The sequence below is a fragment of the Lampris incognitus genome, chromosome 12 (genome assembly GCF_029633865.1).
Source record: "Lampris incognitus isolate fLamInc1 chromosome 12, fLamInc1.hap2, whole genome shotgun sequence".
NCBI classification, from domain to species: domain Eukaryota; kingdom Metazoa; phylum Chordata; class Actinopteri; order Lampriformes; family Lampridae; genus Lampris; species Lampris incognitus.
In genome coordinates, this window is record NC_079222.1 from 31,497,789 (window position 1) to 31,513,935 (window position 16,147).

Below are 16,147 nucleotides of genomic sequence, written 5' to 3' on the forward strand. Positions count from 1 at the left end.
TTGTTGGAGTAGTCAATTTTGTGTTTATTTGTAACAACCCCCCCCCCCCCAAAAAAAAACGTGGCCACTGTTTTATCCACTTTCAAAGCTGGATAGGAGTCACTAAGCCACTTTGTTACTTTCACCACTGCCTGTGACAATATATGAGCCACTTCCTCTGCATTTCCCTCAAGACAATGTCGTCAGCATGCATGTGGGTGTCCACTCCTTCACATACAGATGGTGTGAGTCTGTGTGTTTGTATCTACATGGTGTCTAGAGGACCGTCGTGTCTGTGTTTTATTGCCCGCATGTGCGTGAACTCATATGCCTTCTTTTTTGAACACATTTGCATTTGAACAACCAACACGGACTGTGTGTGTGTGCGTGTGTGATCCCTATAGGCTTGCTTTGGCAGCTGCGCCCCAGTGACGTTGAGGTGGAGCTCTTAGCCCATACCAGAAATGTGATCAGCAAAGACCTGGAGGAGGAGACGGGTCTCAGCACTGGCTGGATCCAGAACGGAGGCCTTTTCATTGCGTCCAACAAACAGAGACTGGATGAGTACAAGCGCCTCATGTCGGTATGGACGGGCAACAGAAAATGCTGGTTGATATTCATTGGGAAAAGAAGAAGCATGGATGTAGTACATTAATGAGCAGATGGATGAATATATGGATGGATGTTTATGAAATAAAGTACAGAATGAAACTGCAGTTAAATTCTTAAATAGATTGTAAATGTATACAGTTAATTCAGTTGTTGGTTTATTGACCACTGATTTTTTTTTTGCTGCTTTCTTCTATTTTAGGATCGATATAATGTGTATCTGTTTAGAGCTGTCATTTATTAAAGATGAATGGATGGTTTTTAATATTGTTGTGTAAAATTGGTCCTTACCATTTTCTGTATCTTCTAGCTCGGTAAAGTTTATGGCATCGAGTCCCATGTCCTTTCTCCTGCGGAGACCAAGGACCTATACCCTCTGATGAACGTTGACGACTTGTATGGTACTCTGTATGTGCCCAAAGATGGCACCATGGACCCAGCGGGTACATGCACCACCCTCACCAGAGCTGCGTCAGCCAGAGGAGCCACGGTAATGTGAATCGGTTAATGGCCTGATCACCGAGTTTCTCTTGTTTGGCCGGTGATTTACACTAATGCTTTGTTCTGCTAGTGGAAATATGCTGAATATTATGCAGCTCAAGCGGGTAAAGATCATTTCATAACATTTCATGTAAGATTGGTTTCGCTAAACTTAGGAGTATTATCTGAACAGCAGAGTGACAGGAGACAGAGTGGAAAGGAAGCAAGGCAAGAGAGATTGGAGGAGATTATAAGATCTACTACCATGGGACAGACAGTAAAAAGGATGGTGTGGGAATAATTCTAGATGGAGAGATACAACAGAAAGAAGGAATCCGATAGGCTGATTTGGATGAGGTTGGATTTATGTGGACAGCTGGCAAATATAATAAGTCCATGTGCACCTGTGGTGCGTATGAACTTCTTGCGTATCTTCTTGGAGATCAAGAAGAGGAAGAGAGTGAAGGCAGAGCCAAGGATCAAATGGTGGAAGTTGAAGAAGGAAGACTGTTGTGTGGAGTTTAGGGAGGAGTTAAGACAGGCACTAGGTGGTAGTGAAGAGTTGCCGGATGGCTGGGCAACCACTGCAGAAATAGTGAGGGGGACAGCTAGGAAGGTACTTGGTGGGTCATCAGGACAGAGAAAGGGAGACAAGGAGACTTGGTGGTGGAATGAGGAAGTACAGCAAAGTATACAGAGGAAGAGGTTGGCAAAGAAGTGGGGTAGTCAGAGAAGAAGAAGGTAGACAGGAGTACAAGGAGATACAGCATAAAGTGAAGAGAGAGGTGGCGCAGGCAAAGGAAAAGGCGTATGGTGAGTTGTATGAGAGGTTACACACTAAGGAAGGAGAAAAGGACTTGTACTGATTGGCTAGACAGAGGGACCGAGCTGGGAAGGATGTGCTGCAGGTTAGAGCGATCAAGGATAGAGATGAAATGTGTTGACTGTCAAGTGAGGAGAGTGTGCTGAGAAGGTGTAAGGAGTACTTTGAGGGTCTGATGAATGAAGAAAATGAGAGAGAAGGAAGGTTGGTTGATGTAGGGATAGTGAATCAGGAAGTGCGGTGGATTAGTAAGGAGGAAGTGAGGGCAGCTATGAAGAGGATGAAGAGTGGAAAGGCGGTTGGTCCTGATGGCATGCCTGTGGAGGTATGGAGATGTTTAGGAGAGATGGCAGTGGGGTTTTTAACTAAGTTGTTTAACAAAATCTTGGAAAGTGAGAGGATGCCTGAGGAGTGGAGAAGAAGCATACTGGTACCAATTTTCAAGAATAAGGGTGATGTGCAGAAGTGTAGTAACTACAGAGGTATAAAGTTGATCAGCCACAGCATGAAGATATGGGAAAGAGTAATAGAAGCTAGGTTAAGAGGAGAGTTGATGATTAGAGAGCAACAGTATGGTTTCATGCCAAGAAAGAGCACCACAGATGTGATGTTTGCTTTGAGAATGTTGATGGAGAAGTATAGAGAAGGTCAGAAGGAGTTACACTGTGTCTTTGTAGATTTAGAGAAAGCATACGACAGGGTGCCGAGAGAGGAGGTGTGGTATTGTATGAGGAAGTTGGGAGTGGCAGAGAAGTATGTAGGAGTGGTGTAGGATATGTATGATGGAAGTGTGACAGTGGTGAGGTGTGTGGTTGGAATGACAGATGGGTTCAAGGTGGAGGTGGGATAACATCAAGGATCTGCTCTTAGCCCTTTCTTGTTTGCAGTGGTGATGGACAGGTTGACAGATGAGATCAGGCAGGAGTCTCCGTGGACTATGATGTTTGCAGATGACATTGCAATCTGTAGCTCGAGTAGGGAACAGGTTGAGAAGAGCCTGGAGAGGTGGAGGTATGCACTGGAGAGAAGAGGAATGAAAGTCAATAGGAGCAAGATGAAATACATATGCGTGAATGAGAGGGAGGACAGAGAAATAGTGAGGATGCAAGGAGTAGAGGTGATGAAGGCATATGAGTTTAAATACTTGGGGTCAACTGTCCAAAGTACCAGGGAGTGCAGAAGAGAGGTGAAGAAGAGAGCGCAAGCAGTGTGGAGTGGGTGGAGAAGAGCGTCAGGAGTGATTTGTGACAGAAGGGTGCCAGCAAGAGTTAAAGGGAACATTCACAAGATGGTTGTGAGACCAGCTATGCTACGTGGTGTGGAGACAGTTGCACTGACGAAAAGACAGGAGGTGGAGCTGGAGGTGGCAGAGTTGAAGATGCTAAGATTTTCAATGGGGGTGATGAAGAAGGACAGGATTAGGAACGAGTATATTAGAGGGACAGCTCAGGTTGGACGGTTTGGAGACAAAGCAAGAGAGGCGAGATTGAGATGGCTTGGACATGTGTGGAGGAGAGATGCTGGGTATATTGGGAGAAGGATACTGAATATGGAGCTGCCAGGGAAGAGGTGAAGAGGAAGGCCAACAAGGAGGTTTATGGATGTGGTGAGGGAGGACATGCAGTTGGCTGTTGTGACAGAGGAAGATGCAGAGGACAGGAAGAGATGGGAATGGATGATCCACTGTGGCGACCCCTAACGGGAGCAGCCAGAAGTAGTAGTAGAGGTACGTACCACAGGTGGGTTGTGATGAGGAAGAAAAGGTGAATATCCGGAGACAACTGGACAGTGTAATGGCAGACATACCAGGGGATGAAATAGTTTTAATTGGAGCAGACTTGAATTGACACACGGAAGAAGGAAATGGTGGTGACGAGGATGTCATGGGAAAATTAGGGTTAAGAATGAGAAATGCAGGTGGGGAGTTAATAGCTGGTTTTGCTGCAGGGAATGATATGGCTACTGTTAATACGTATTTCAAAAAAGGGAAGACCACACAGTAACCTACAAGGTGTGGAGGTAGAAGTACAGAGATAGACTACATTTTACGCAGAAAGGGCCATTTGAGGGAAACCGTGAATTGCAAAGTAATACCTGATAATAATACCTACTAAGTTCTTACCTGCATTACTGCGCATGCATAAAGACACTTGTCTTCCCTTTGTTAAATCAGGTGATCGAGAACTGCCCCGTAACTGGTATCCAGGTGCGGACAGATGACCTTGGGGTGAAGAGGGTCAGGGCAGTTGAAACCGCACACGGGACCATCGAGACACCCTGCGTAGTCAACTGTGCAGGTCACATTCATATAAGATCAGTTCATTCTGAAGGTGAAATAGGACCCACTGCAGTAATTAAAAGCGTTTCTTATCTAGTTAATTTCACCTATTGAAAATAAATGGCAGATGAATAACAGCAGGAAAGTAACCTTGGAAAAAGGCCAGCAAAACTGATAAAAACCCTGCAAAGTCAGGTGGAGTCATCTGAGAGATAGATGGTTCTTCTTAAACTTGTTTTCCTTACCACTGCTGTGCTTTAAGCTGTTGTATTGGTATTGATCCTTACTATTAAATCCTTGCACTCGGGTACAGATTGGCTGTTCTTCCTCTGGCCAGGATTGTGCAGTCGGTACCTGGTGGCTCCAGAGTTAATGTCTGCTTTTGAGAAGTGACTCATGACTGAAGTGCTGATGAATAGCTAACCATCTTCAACATAGTCCTGTCATGGACAGTACTCTGTAATCAGTCTGGATCTGTGATGAGCACTTTCATTCTGAAACTCATGTCACACAAATGAGTGCAGATCTGTGTGTATGTACATGTACATGTTGATGTACATGTGGGTTTATATGTGAAAAAGAAAGCACTGGTGTGCATGTGTACATTGATTTATCTGTGTATTACTGCACAAGGTTTCATTGCTCTGCGTTTAAAATAAGTTATATGTCAGGTGTTCGGGTGGTGTAGCGGTCTATTCCATTGCCTACCAACACGGGGATCGCCGGTTTGAATCCCCGTGTTACCGCCAGCTTTGTTGGGCGTCCCTACAGACACAATTGGCTGTGTCTGCGGGTGGGAAGCCGGATGTGGGTATGTGTCCTGGTCGCTGCACTAGTGCCTCCTCTGGTCAGTGGGGGCTCCTGTTCAGGGGGGAGGAGGAACTAAGGGGAATAGTGGGATCCTCCCCCTGGTGAAACTCCTCACTGTCAGGTGAAAAGAAGCAGCTGGCGACTCCACATGTATGGGAGGAGGCATGTGGTAATCTGCAGCCCTCCCCGGACCGGCAGAAGGGGGTGGAGTAGCGACCGGGATGGCTCGGAAGAGCGGGGTAACTGGCCAAGTACAACTGGGGAGAAAAAGAGGGGAAAAAAAATCAAAAAATAAGAAGAGTTATATTTTTTTTAATATAATTCATGGATTTAGTCAAGTTTCTCCGGCATATCACAACCATTTAATTTTTTTTCTTGATATACTAGCTATCCCTTAAATTCCATTTAAAGGGTATCTGGTAAAAAGGCATTAGTTTGGAGATTATGCCCTGTGACTGTGTGTTGAATGTGTATGTGTGTCTGTGTTCGATGCAGGCGTGTGGGCCACCAAACTTGGGGACATGGCGGGAGTCAAAGTGCCTCTCATAGCCATGCACCATGCCTATGTAGTGACAGAGAGAATCGACGGCATACAGGTAGGTTCAAACCCTGCGCTCCATTACACCAACATTAACACCAACATCGAGCATGCACAGAGACCAACACTAACAGCAGGACCCAGTTAACCGTGCACGTTTCCATCACTCCTGTTAGCAAGCTGTTAGTGGGCAGGGCTGCTTTTCTTATTCATATCATCTGGAGCATCACTTACTGAAAAAAATAAAGTCTAAAGATTTTCAGGACAGCTGTAGTAAAACTCCCAGTCTTGTCCCAAATGATGGTTGGATGCCATACAATCTGAGAAACTATCATTATACATCATTATATCTGTGTTTTAGCATGTGTGTGCAGAGTCCAGTAATGAATTTAATTTTGATTTTTAATCAAATTTTAATTAATTTTGATTTTGATTGATTAATTTAATGTAATTTTAATTTAATTTATTAATTTTAATTTTGAGTGTGCCTTGTAGTGTTCTTTTTTTGTTTTATAACAATATTTAAGGAAGTGTTACAATGTGTGTTTACATTTAAAAAAAAAGGAAACAGAAGCTTTATTGTTTTCATTTAAATATTGGGAAATTGTGAATGGTCACATTCCTCTGTGATCTGTCAGTTATTCATTTTTACTGATTGCTTCCAAAGTTATTTTACCACATTTTAAAAAATCTGTGTAGTAAAACTTGTATTTACACTGCCATGTGGGGCTAACTCCAATTCACGATGTGTCTACATTTCAGTTCCCATTTCAAAGTCAAGGTCATCTGTGTTTGGTCCTTGTGTAGGAATTTAAGGTAGCTGTAGCAGTCATATCATTTACATTTTTGAGGAGGTTAAGTAGGCTAGACAATGGATTGTGATAGATTTATCCTTTTTGCATAGAAGGCAACACTTCAGAGGTTGTTTGCTTACATGCTGGAAGAAAAGCAAAGTTTTTGGCATTTCAAACTAGTAATACAAGTGTCTTATGCCTTTTCTAAAATATTTTTTATTAAATAAATATCATCTTATTAAGTATTCCCCGCAAGAATGTAGAACCTGTCAAACATGATTTCTCAAAGCCAGGTATAGATTCGACCAGCAGGGGGCACTATGATACCATAGTCCCAGTGTTGTCCAAGGTCTGAGGGAGAGGGAGAGAGAGAGAGAGAGGGAGAGAGCAAGAGAGAGGGATGGGGGAGAGGGGGGGAATGAGAGAGAGGGGGAGAGGGAGAGAGAGTGAGAGAGAGGGACGGGGAGGGGGGAGAGAGAGAGGGGGAGAGCGAGAGAGAGAGAGAGCGGAGGGGAGAGCGCAAGAGAGAGAGAGAGAAGGGGAGGAGAGAGCAAGAGAGAGGGGGAAGATAGAGGGAGAGAGAGAGCGCAAGAGAGGGAGAGTACGAGAGGGAGTGAGAGAGAGGGGGGAGAGAGCAAGAGATAGAGAGAGAAGGGGAGAGAGGGAGAGAGAGAGAGAGGGGAGATGAGAGAGAGGGAGGGGGAGAGGAGGGGAGAGCAGGAGAGAGTGTGAGAGAGCGAGAAGGGAGGAGAGAGCAAGAGAGAGGGGGAAAGATAGCGGGGAGAGAGAGCGCGAGAGGGAGTGAGAGAAAGGGAGAGAGCGCAAGAGATAGAGAGAAAGAGAGAGGAGAGAGAGAGCAAGCAAGAGAGAGAGGGAGGGGGAGTGAGAGAGAGAGAGAGAGAGAAACATGTGAGCATGGGGTTTGGTAATTGGTGTAGTACGTAGAGATGCATATCTGAGATCCGTTAATTGTTATCATGTTTTGCTGCACACGTGTGTTGCTGTGTGCATGCTCCGGAGGCCGGCGGTTCAGCCGCGCTGTCAGAGCTTCCCCCGTCCCGGGCAGTTTTAGAGCAGCTTAGCCAGCATTACTGCTCTATTATGCACACACACACAAATACAATCTGAAAATCTGTCCCCTCGAGGCTGCACAACCTGTCAGGTCAGACATCTCACCCTGGCCATGTGGCGGCGTGTGGGCAGATGCGCCCTGTGCGGCTGAGGGGCTGCGAGAGTTGGTGGGAGCACAGCGATGCAGCAAGATTGATGCGGGGATGATTAAAGAGTGATTAATTATTGCTGCACAGTGGTTGCATATACACATGTCTGTGGCCAGTGTCCGTATTTAGCCCGTGCTTAGGTGTGGGTCCGTATCTCAGTCCGGCGCTCGGCGTCGGGCTTTGTTTTGCATACACCTATCACTTGGGGCTAGCTGCAAGACCTTAGTCTGCACAGCAGAGGAGAGAGCAGAGGAGAGGTGCAGCTTGGCTTTTATGTGTTGTGAGCCATTTTCAAAATGTCAGCTTGTTCACTGGTATTTGCATTTGGACTGAAACAGCCATCTGGGGTTCTCAAAGAAATGCAATCGTGATGACATTTATATAAAACATACAACGTGGTTGTCGCATAAATATTTATCAGATACCTTTATTGAAATGATGTGCTGTGCATGAATGTTCTCAGTGCTGGGCTGGAAGGAGGGTTTTACTGTTCACACCTGCGTCGATCAAAAATACTGTTGTGGCCTTAACTCATGAAAGCTTTGACTTGCCTTAATAAAACCTCTCTAGCCTCATTTGAAGTTTTGCCAGTTGGTGCCATTTGGCACAACGTAAAACGGTTTCATTGCCTTGTTTAAAGTAATTACTTGCATGATTTAAGAGTATTGTTTTTTGTGACTGTTGGCTTCTATGACAGTATATGTCAGTTCTGTTCAAGATTTGATCGTTAATGCTTCCGCCTGGATCTTCTCTCTGTTCAGAACATGCCCAATGTCAGGGACCATGATGCATCAGTGTACCTGCGCCTCCAAGGGGATGCTCTGTCTGTGGGTGGATACGAACAAAACCCCATCTTCTGGGATGAGGTAACCTACATTTATGAATGACTGCGTCTGACTCTTTAACTGTCTTCAGCTCCTGCAAAATGTTTTATTTTTTTGGCCTCTATTAATTTAAAATTAGATTCGGGGGCATCCGGGTAGCGTCGCGGTCTATTCCGTTGCCTACTAACACAGGGATCAGTGGTTCGAGTCCCTGGGTTGCCTCCGATTTGGTTGGTCGTCCCTACAGACACAATTGACTCTGTCTGTGGGTGGGAAGCTGGATGTGGGTATGTGTCCTGGTCGCTGCACTAGCGCCTCCTCTGGTCGGGCGGGGCACCTGTTCGGGGAGGGGAGGGGTAACTTGGGGGAATAGCGTGATCCTCCCACGTGCTACCTACCCCTGGCGAATCTCCTCACGGTCAGGTGAAAAGAAGTGGCTGGCGACTCCACGTGTATCGGAGGAGGCATGTGGTAGTCTGCAGCCCTCCTCGGATCAGCAGAGGGGGTGGAGCAGCGACCGGGACGGCTTGGAAGAGTGGGGCAATTGGCCGGATACAATTCGGGAGAAAAAAAGGGGGGGGGTTAGATTCTTTGGAAAAAAAACTCTTGGCTAGGTTAGGTTATCAATGGGGGCTGGGGTGGAGGGGTTGGGTGGCCTGTCAAGCATCCCAAGGCCAAGTTCATTCTTTTAAAGTTCGAGCAGGATCAGAAATTCTCTTTATTTTGCGGTCTTTTTATCATAGCATTTTAGCTTTAGATTACACAGCATGCAGTTTTATCAGACTGTGTGTGTGTGTGTGTGTGTGTGTATGTGTTAGACTGTGTTTTTTTTTCTTTTTATTAATCTCTCAGTCATTTCTAGGTGTTGTATTTGTTCTGGAAATAAATATTCTCACACACACACACACACACACACACACACACACACACACACACACACACACACACACACACACACACACACACACACACACACACACACACACACACACACACACACACACACATCTCTCTTTGGGATTTTGGCACATCTGTGAACCTCTGCCCAAATCATAAAATGTCTTTACAAAGTACTAATAATAATATATTTTATTTGTGGGCACCTTTCAGAGCACTCAAGGACACCTTACAGAACACAGTAAAAAAAAACAAAAAACAAGCAGCACTGTACCAGATAACATAAAATCAAAACTAAGCAGGGTAGACAATAACAAGTTAACACCACAGATAAGCATAAAATCATCATCTGCACAAAACTCAGTGAAGTGTGGATCAGACTGAATATGTCAGTTTGAAAAGGTATGTTCTGAGATGGGATTTGAAGGCTGAAAGAGAGTCAGTGTTGTGAATGTCTTGTGGGAGAGGGCTCCATTGGCGGGGGGCAGAACGACTGAAGGCTCGAGACCCCATGGTAGTCAAGCGGGCCGATGGTGTAGTGAGTTGGAGAGCAGAAGAGGATCTGAGAGTGCAGGAGGGTGTGTGGATATGAAGGAGTTCAGTAAGATTAGGAAGGAGCTAGGTTATTAAGGGCCTTAAAGGTGAGGAGCAGGATCTTAAAGTCAATACGGTATTTAACAGGGAGCCAGTGGAGCTGCTGAAGAACAGGAGTGATGTGATCTATGGAAGGAGTTCTGGTGATGATACGGGCAGCTGAGTTCTGGATCAACTGAAGCTTATGAAGACACTTGAGGGGAAGACCAAATAGGATAGAATTACAGTAGTCAGTACAGGATGTAACTAGGGCGTGAGTGAGCATGGTGGTGCTTTTAGGTGTAAGTGACGGGTGCAGATGGTTAATATTGTGTAGATGAAAATATGCAGACCGAGTAACATTGTTGATTTGGGCTTCACAAGATAATGTGCTGTCCAGGATGACACCCAGACTCTTAACCTGAGGCGATGGAGGAACTATAGAGTTGTCAATAGTTAGAGAAAAACTATCAGGTTTAGCCAAAGTAGATTTAGCACCTACTAAGAGGACCTCGGTTTTATCAATATTAAGTTTGAGGAAGTGGTATGAAAACCAGGGTTTAATTTCTAGTAAGCAGCCAGAAAGGGAAGTGGGTGGAAGAGTGGAGGTAGGCCTGGTGGATAGATAAAGTTGGGTGTCATCAGCATAGCAGTGAATTTGAATGCCAAATTTCCTGAAAATGTGGCCAAGAGGTAATTGGTAAATAATAAATAGGAGGGGTTAGTAACACGGTAAAGGTACGGTCCGGAGTTCATGGTGTTGAAACAGTGTGGAGACACACTGACTAAGCACATAGAAACAATACACACATCTCAGATTTACCAGGAAATGAGAACCATGAAGATACTGCAAGTAAATTGTCCATGGCACACAAAGAAAAGCAGATTACTAGTAACATCTTGCAAATGCACACTTGGCTTGTAGCTCCCATATGTGTTCATGCAGTAGGAACACAGATGTAAGGGTTCAAACTAGTGCTGCACAGTTAATCTAATCACAATGGCGTTGTCAGCCTGTGCAATTATATAACCGCAAAATGTAGCAGTTTAATTAAATAAAATGTGCGCGTGTGAATGTCTGTTTGTTTGCAGTCTGCATATCTACGCCCATAATTAAGAGATGACCAGTCGGTCTCTGTTTAGCCAGTGAGGCGTGTGCAGTCTACGGTCACATGACTATCCGGTGTGCCGAGTGCAGACCAGAAAGAAGGAAAAAATGGATACTCATGACAACAAGCAGCTTAACGCTGATGAACTGCTGGCAAAAAAAAAAAGCAACCTCTGTTGTATGGCGATATTTTGGGTTCAAGGTCAGTGACATTGAGCAGAAAGAGGTACTGTGTAAATGTCGCGGCAACTCGACAAATTTGTATTATTTGGCCTATCAACACGGGGATCTCTGGTTCGAATCCCTGTGTTACCTCTGGTTTGGTCGGGCGTCCTTACAGACACAATTGGCCGTGTCTGTATGTGTCCTGGTCGCCTCCTCTGATCGGTCGGGGCGCCAGTTTGGGGAGGAGGGGGAACTGCAGGGAATAGCGTGATCCTCCCACACGCTACGTCCCCCTGGTGAAACTCCTCACTGTCAGGTGAAAAGACACAGCTGGTGACTCCACATGTATCAAAGGAGGCATGTGGTAGTCTGCAGCCCTCCCCGGATCGGCAGAAGGAGTGGAGCAGCAACCGGGACGGCTCAGAAGAGTGGGGATAATTGGCCAGATACAATTGGGGAGAAAAAGGGGGAAAATGTATTATCTATATAAGCATACATGTTTATTATATCGCAATATTGTCCACAATAATCACAATATGACTTTTGCACCAAATGGTGCAGCGCTAGTTGGAGCTATAGGGAAGGTGCAGTGACTATAACTCTGTTCACTGGGTCCGTCTGCTGTTTGATGGTTATTCTAAAAGGGATGAGAGATAAAACAAATTTGAACGCTTTACAGGACATGGATTTACTCGTGCAACCACTGTGAGTCGTGCTACAGTTTGCAAAGAATGACTCAGAATATAAATCATTTCACTGAGCTGCACTTGGGCTAAGAACTGTTGTGGCGCACACTTCTGAGATACTTAACCTTTGCACTTAACCTTCAATATCGATGGGTAAGCAAGAGAGAGGGAGACAGAGAGAGAGAGACAGAGACAGAAAGACAGAGAGATGGACAGACAGACAGAGAGAGAGACGCACACACACAGATAGAGAGAGAGACAGACAGAGAGACAGACAGACAGACAGACAGACAGACAGACAGAGACAGACAAACACACAGACACAGACAGACACAGACAGAGAGAGAGAGAGAGAGAGAGAGAGACGGACAGACAGACAAACAGACAGAGAGAGAGACACACACAGATAGAGAGAATGAGAGAGAGCAAGAGAGAGAGACAGTTTGACAGAGAGACAGACAGACAGACAGACAGACAGACAGACAGACAGACAGACAGACAGACAGACAGACAGACAGACGGAGAGAGACAGACAGACAGACAGACAGAAAGACAGAGACAAACAGACAGACAGACAGACAGACAGACAGACAGACAGACAGACAGACAGACAGACAGACAGACAGACAGAGAGAGAGCGAGAGAGAGAGTGAGAGAGAGACGGACACACAGAAAGACAGAGACAAACAGACAGACAGACAGACGGACAGACAAGAGAGAGAGAGAGCAAGTGAGAGAGAGAGAGTGAGAGAGAGACGGCAGACAGAAAGACAGAGACAAACAGACAGACAGACAGACAGACAGACAGACAGACAGACAGACAGAGAGAGAGCAAGAGAGAGAGAGAGTGAGAGAGAGACGGACAGACAGACAGACAGAGAGACAGACAGACAGAAAGACAGAGACAAACAGACAGACAGAGAGAGACAGACAGAGAGGGAGAGAGAGAAATATGTCTTGGAAAGAAAAGAAAGGGAAATGACCTTCCTCAGGTCATGTCTTAATGGTAGCACCACGTTGGCATATATTCTCCCATTGGAAGGAGAATGAAATTAATATAGTGCACAGTGCAGTAATCAATAATGTCTCTTTGTCTTAATCAACTCTGCACTTCAGATGTGTGTCGTCACAGTGAACAAGAAGTCAAGTTCAGACTCTCACTTTGTCATTGGCAGGCTATGCAGTGCTCAGAAAATAATGAGCCAAATTGTCGAAAAATATTCTCACTTATCTCACATTCATGGAGCTGGCTGTACACAAATAAATATGTAGAAGACATTAAGTTAGCCCCTCTCAACAAATTATAGCCTCCTCGTGCTACCCCATTGAAAAAACAAATCCTAGAAATGCCCTGACTTGTGCCACGTGTCGAGTGAAACCTTTCCACATGATTTTTCTAAAAATTAGTATGAAATTTCTTTATATTTTTCCCTAAAAAGTCATAAAAAGTGTTAAATTTAACTCCCATGCCTGCAAACACCCTGTTATATTATCTGTATTGGTACACATCCAAACTAATACTTATATCTCAACTAAAAAAAAAAAAAAAAAATCACTGTCCAGGAGCTGTCGGAACTGCCGTTCTGCATGGGCTAGCAGTTAGCTTAGCCTGCCCCACTTCCGCATCCTGTCAGACCACCCTGGGTGTTTCCTCTTTGGGCACAGCTCCAGGCAGGACCATGGTCCCTGGGCCCACAGGATGCGGCAGACCAAGCTCTCCCAGCCATCAAACGAAGACAAACTTAGATGCAGATGTGGACAAAGACCCTGCATGGACGGTACTGGGTGAGGCTGCTGCTAACGGGACTTTGTGCCACTATCTCCCCTAGAAGAAGAAGAAGAAAGAAGTCGTCTCTTTATAATCAATAGTCTTAAAATGAAACAGGAATTATACACTGCATGGACAAATGGATACCTTCCTATGGGGTTGCTCCTTGTTTTGACATCAGAATGGATGTAATTCAACACAGCATGCAGGTGACCCTGGCAGTGGATCTCCAAGTAGCTTATCCCCTCTCATCCCACAGATATTGTATGAGATCTAGACTTGAAATGCCAATATGTAAAGCTAAACCAATTGTCATTTGATATGATTGCCTTTGGTTTTTGGGAATAAAACCAAGTTCAAAGCTGGATTACACTGCGGCCATGAATGGATGGACTTGACTGACAATGACGTTCACATAGTCGGTGCCAGTCAAATGTTGCTTAACTATTAATCAAGGACCCCGATATGCACCATGTATACAAGCATCTTTACATTGCACCACCACCACCACCACCATCCTGCAACATAGCATGATGGATGCGTGGATGGACCTTAGTTTTGCCATCAGCACAAAAAATTAGGAACCAGGATTCATCAGACCAGGCGATGTTTCTTCAAACCTCCTGTATCCAATATTTTGTCACTTAGACCAATGCAGCTGTGATCCCCCCCCCCTCTCCAATCCCCCCTTTTTTCTCCCCAATTGTATCCGGCCAATTACCCCACTCTTCTGAACCGCCCCGGTCGCTACTCCACCCCCTCTCTGCCAAGCCGGGGAGGGCAGCAGACTACCACACGCCTCCTCTGATATATATGTGAAGTCGCCAGCTGCTTCTTTTCACCTGACAGTGAGGAGTTTCACCAGGGGGATGTAGCTGTCAGGTGAAAAGAAGCAGCTGGCGACTCCACATGTATCAGAGAAGACATGTGGTAGTCTGCAGCCCTCCCTGGATCGACAGAGCGGGTGGAGCAGCGACCGGGACGCCTCGGAAGATTGGGGTAGTTGGCCAAGGACAATTTGGGAGAAAAAAGGGCAAAAAACAAAACAAAACAAAAAGAAGCATGGTATAGCCCCCCCCCCAAAAAAAACAAAAAACAAAAAAAACTAATTTCAACAGCTAAATACTTCACTCTCTTTATACAGTTGTATTTGTTGGTGCTCTTCCTCCACATACTCATGAGGGAAAATTGCCACTACTCATCCTGTCCATGTTGGAGAATGGGCTTCAGATAAGCGGCGGTGATGTTTTCAAGTAGGGCAGTACTATAAAAAAATCATCTGACTGCGCTGAAATACATCATAGCGGTGCTCTCAGGATAAAATAATAAGAAACTATTTGTAGCCAACTAACCTCTGTAGTTTTTGTACTCCACTGAAAACGTTACTGATCCTTCACTATTATGAAGCCACTGGAAAAGTGACTTGCCAAAAATGACGAATGTTGATTAGGACACCACTGAGCTGGTCTCAGATGTGTGTGTGTGTGGGTGTGTATATATATGTGTATATGTGTGTGTGTGTATATATGTATGTATGTATGTATGTGTGTGTGTGTATATACTATATATATATATAAAAGCAGTTTGCAAAGACATTTAGTCCTGATAATATCAGGCTGCTGGCCTTCCTAGCTGAGCATTTGCAGATCTGTCCATCTGCCTGCTGGGCTCTCTCCTCTTGTGTTGTCTGTATTTTTCTGCTGCGAGTACACACATCAGTTGTTTGGGTGTCAGTATTTGTATATTCTGCTGGGTATCTTTGCACTGAGCCTGCTTCTGTCTCGTCTTCATGGGGTCGATGATGGCTTTGATGTTTCTGCATCAGTTTCTGGATCAGTTTCTGGATCAGTATGAGGCAGACGGGGAACGGCAAAGAGCAGAAAGCAGAATTAACCAAGTGATGGAAGAAAAAAATAAAGGATGCTTACGGAGTAACAATGAGCAGGATTTATGGATTTGAGAGGATTGAGGGGGGAAAAGAGAACAGCGTCTAGGGGGAAAGAACACAGCTGCTTATACTCAAGGCGGAATTTTGGTGCTTCATTCGAATTTTCATTCAAATGCGGACTCGATCCAAAAGAGAAGAAATGTGTTTGATCCTGAATCAATATCGTTGCACCTGAACAAAAGAGACTCAGCCTGACTGAGTGTGTGTGCGTGTGTTTCCTAAATACAACAACCAAAACGGTCAAAGTTTAAACTTTGTGAAAAGAAAAAAAACATACAGACCTGCCGCTCCCTGAATTCTCCTAAAATTGCATATATTTGTATCTAAAATGAGTTTTAGAGGGTGGCATGGTGGCGCAGTGGTTAGCGCGGTCCCCTCACAGCAAGAAGGTCCTGGGTTCGAGCCCCGGGGTTGTCCGACCAGGGGGGTAGTCCCGGGGCGTCCTCTGTGTGGAGTTTGCATGTTCTTCCCTTGTCTGTGTGGGTTTCCTCCGGGTGCTCCGGTTTCCTCCCACAGTCCAAAGACCTGTAGATCAGGTGAATCCGCCGTACTAAATTGTCCTTAGGTGTGAATGGCCGCCTGTCTTAGTGGACTGGCGGCCTGTCCAGGGTGTCTCCCCGCCTGCCGCCCAGTGACTGCTGAGATAG

At 45.3% G+C, this 16,147-nt stretch overlaps 1 protein-coding gene across 1 annotated transcript in view; it reads left to right on the forward strand.

The window, feature by feature from the left end:
• Positions 1 to 16,147, forward strand: part of sardh (sarcosine dehydrogenase) — a 95,655-nt gene that overhangs the window by 10,483 nt on the left and 69,025 nt on the right. The window contains exons 4-8 of the mRNA XM_056290933.1: positions 384 to 562; positions 899 to 1,078; positions 4,065 to 4,188; positions 5,475 to 5,575; positions 8,293 to 8,397. Coding sequence (XP_056146908.1) covers positions 384 to 562; positions 899 to 1,078; positions 4,065 to 4,188; positions 5,475 to 5,575; positions 8,293 to 8,397 — 689 coding nt within the window. The remainder of the gene's footprint in view (positions 1 to 383; positions 563 to 898; positions 1,079 to 4,064; positions 4,189 to 5,474; positions 5,576 to 8,292; positions 8,398 to 16,147) is intronic.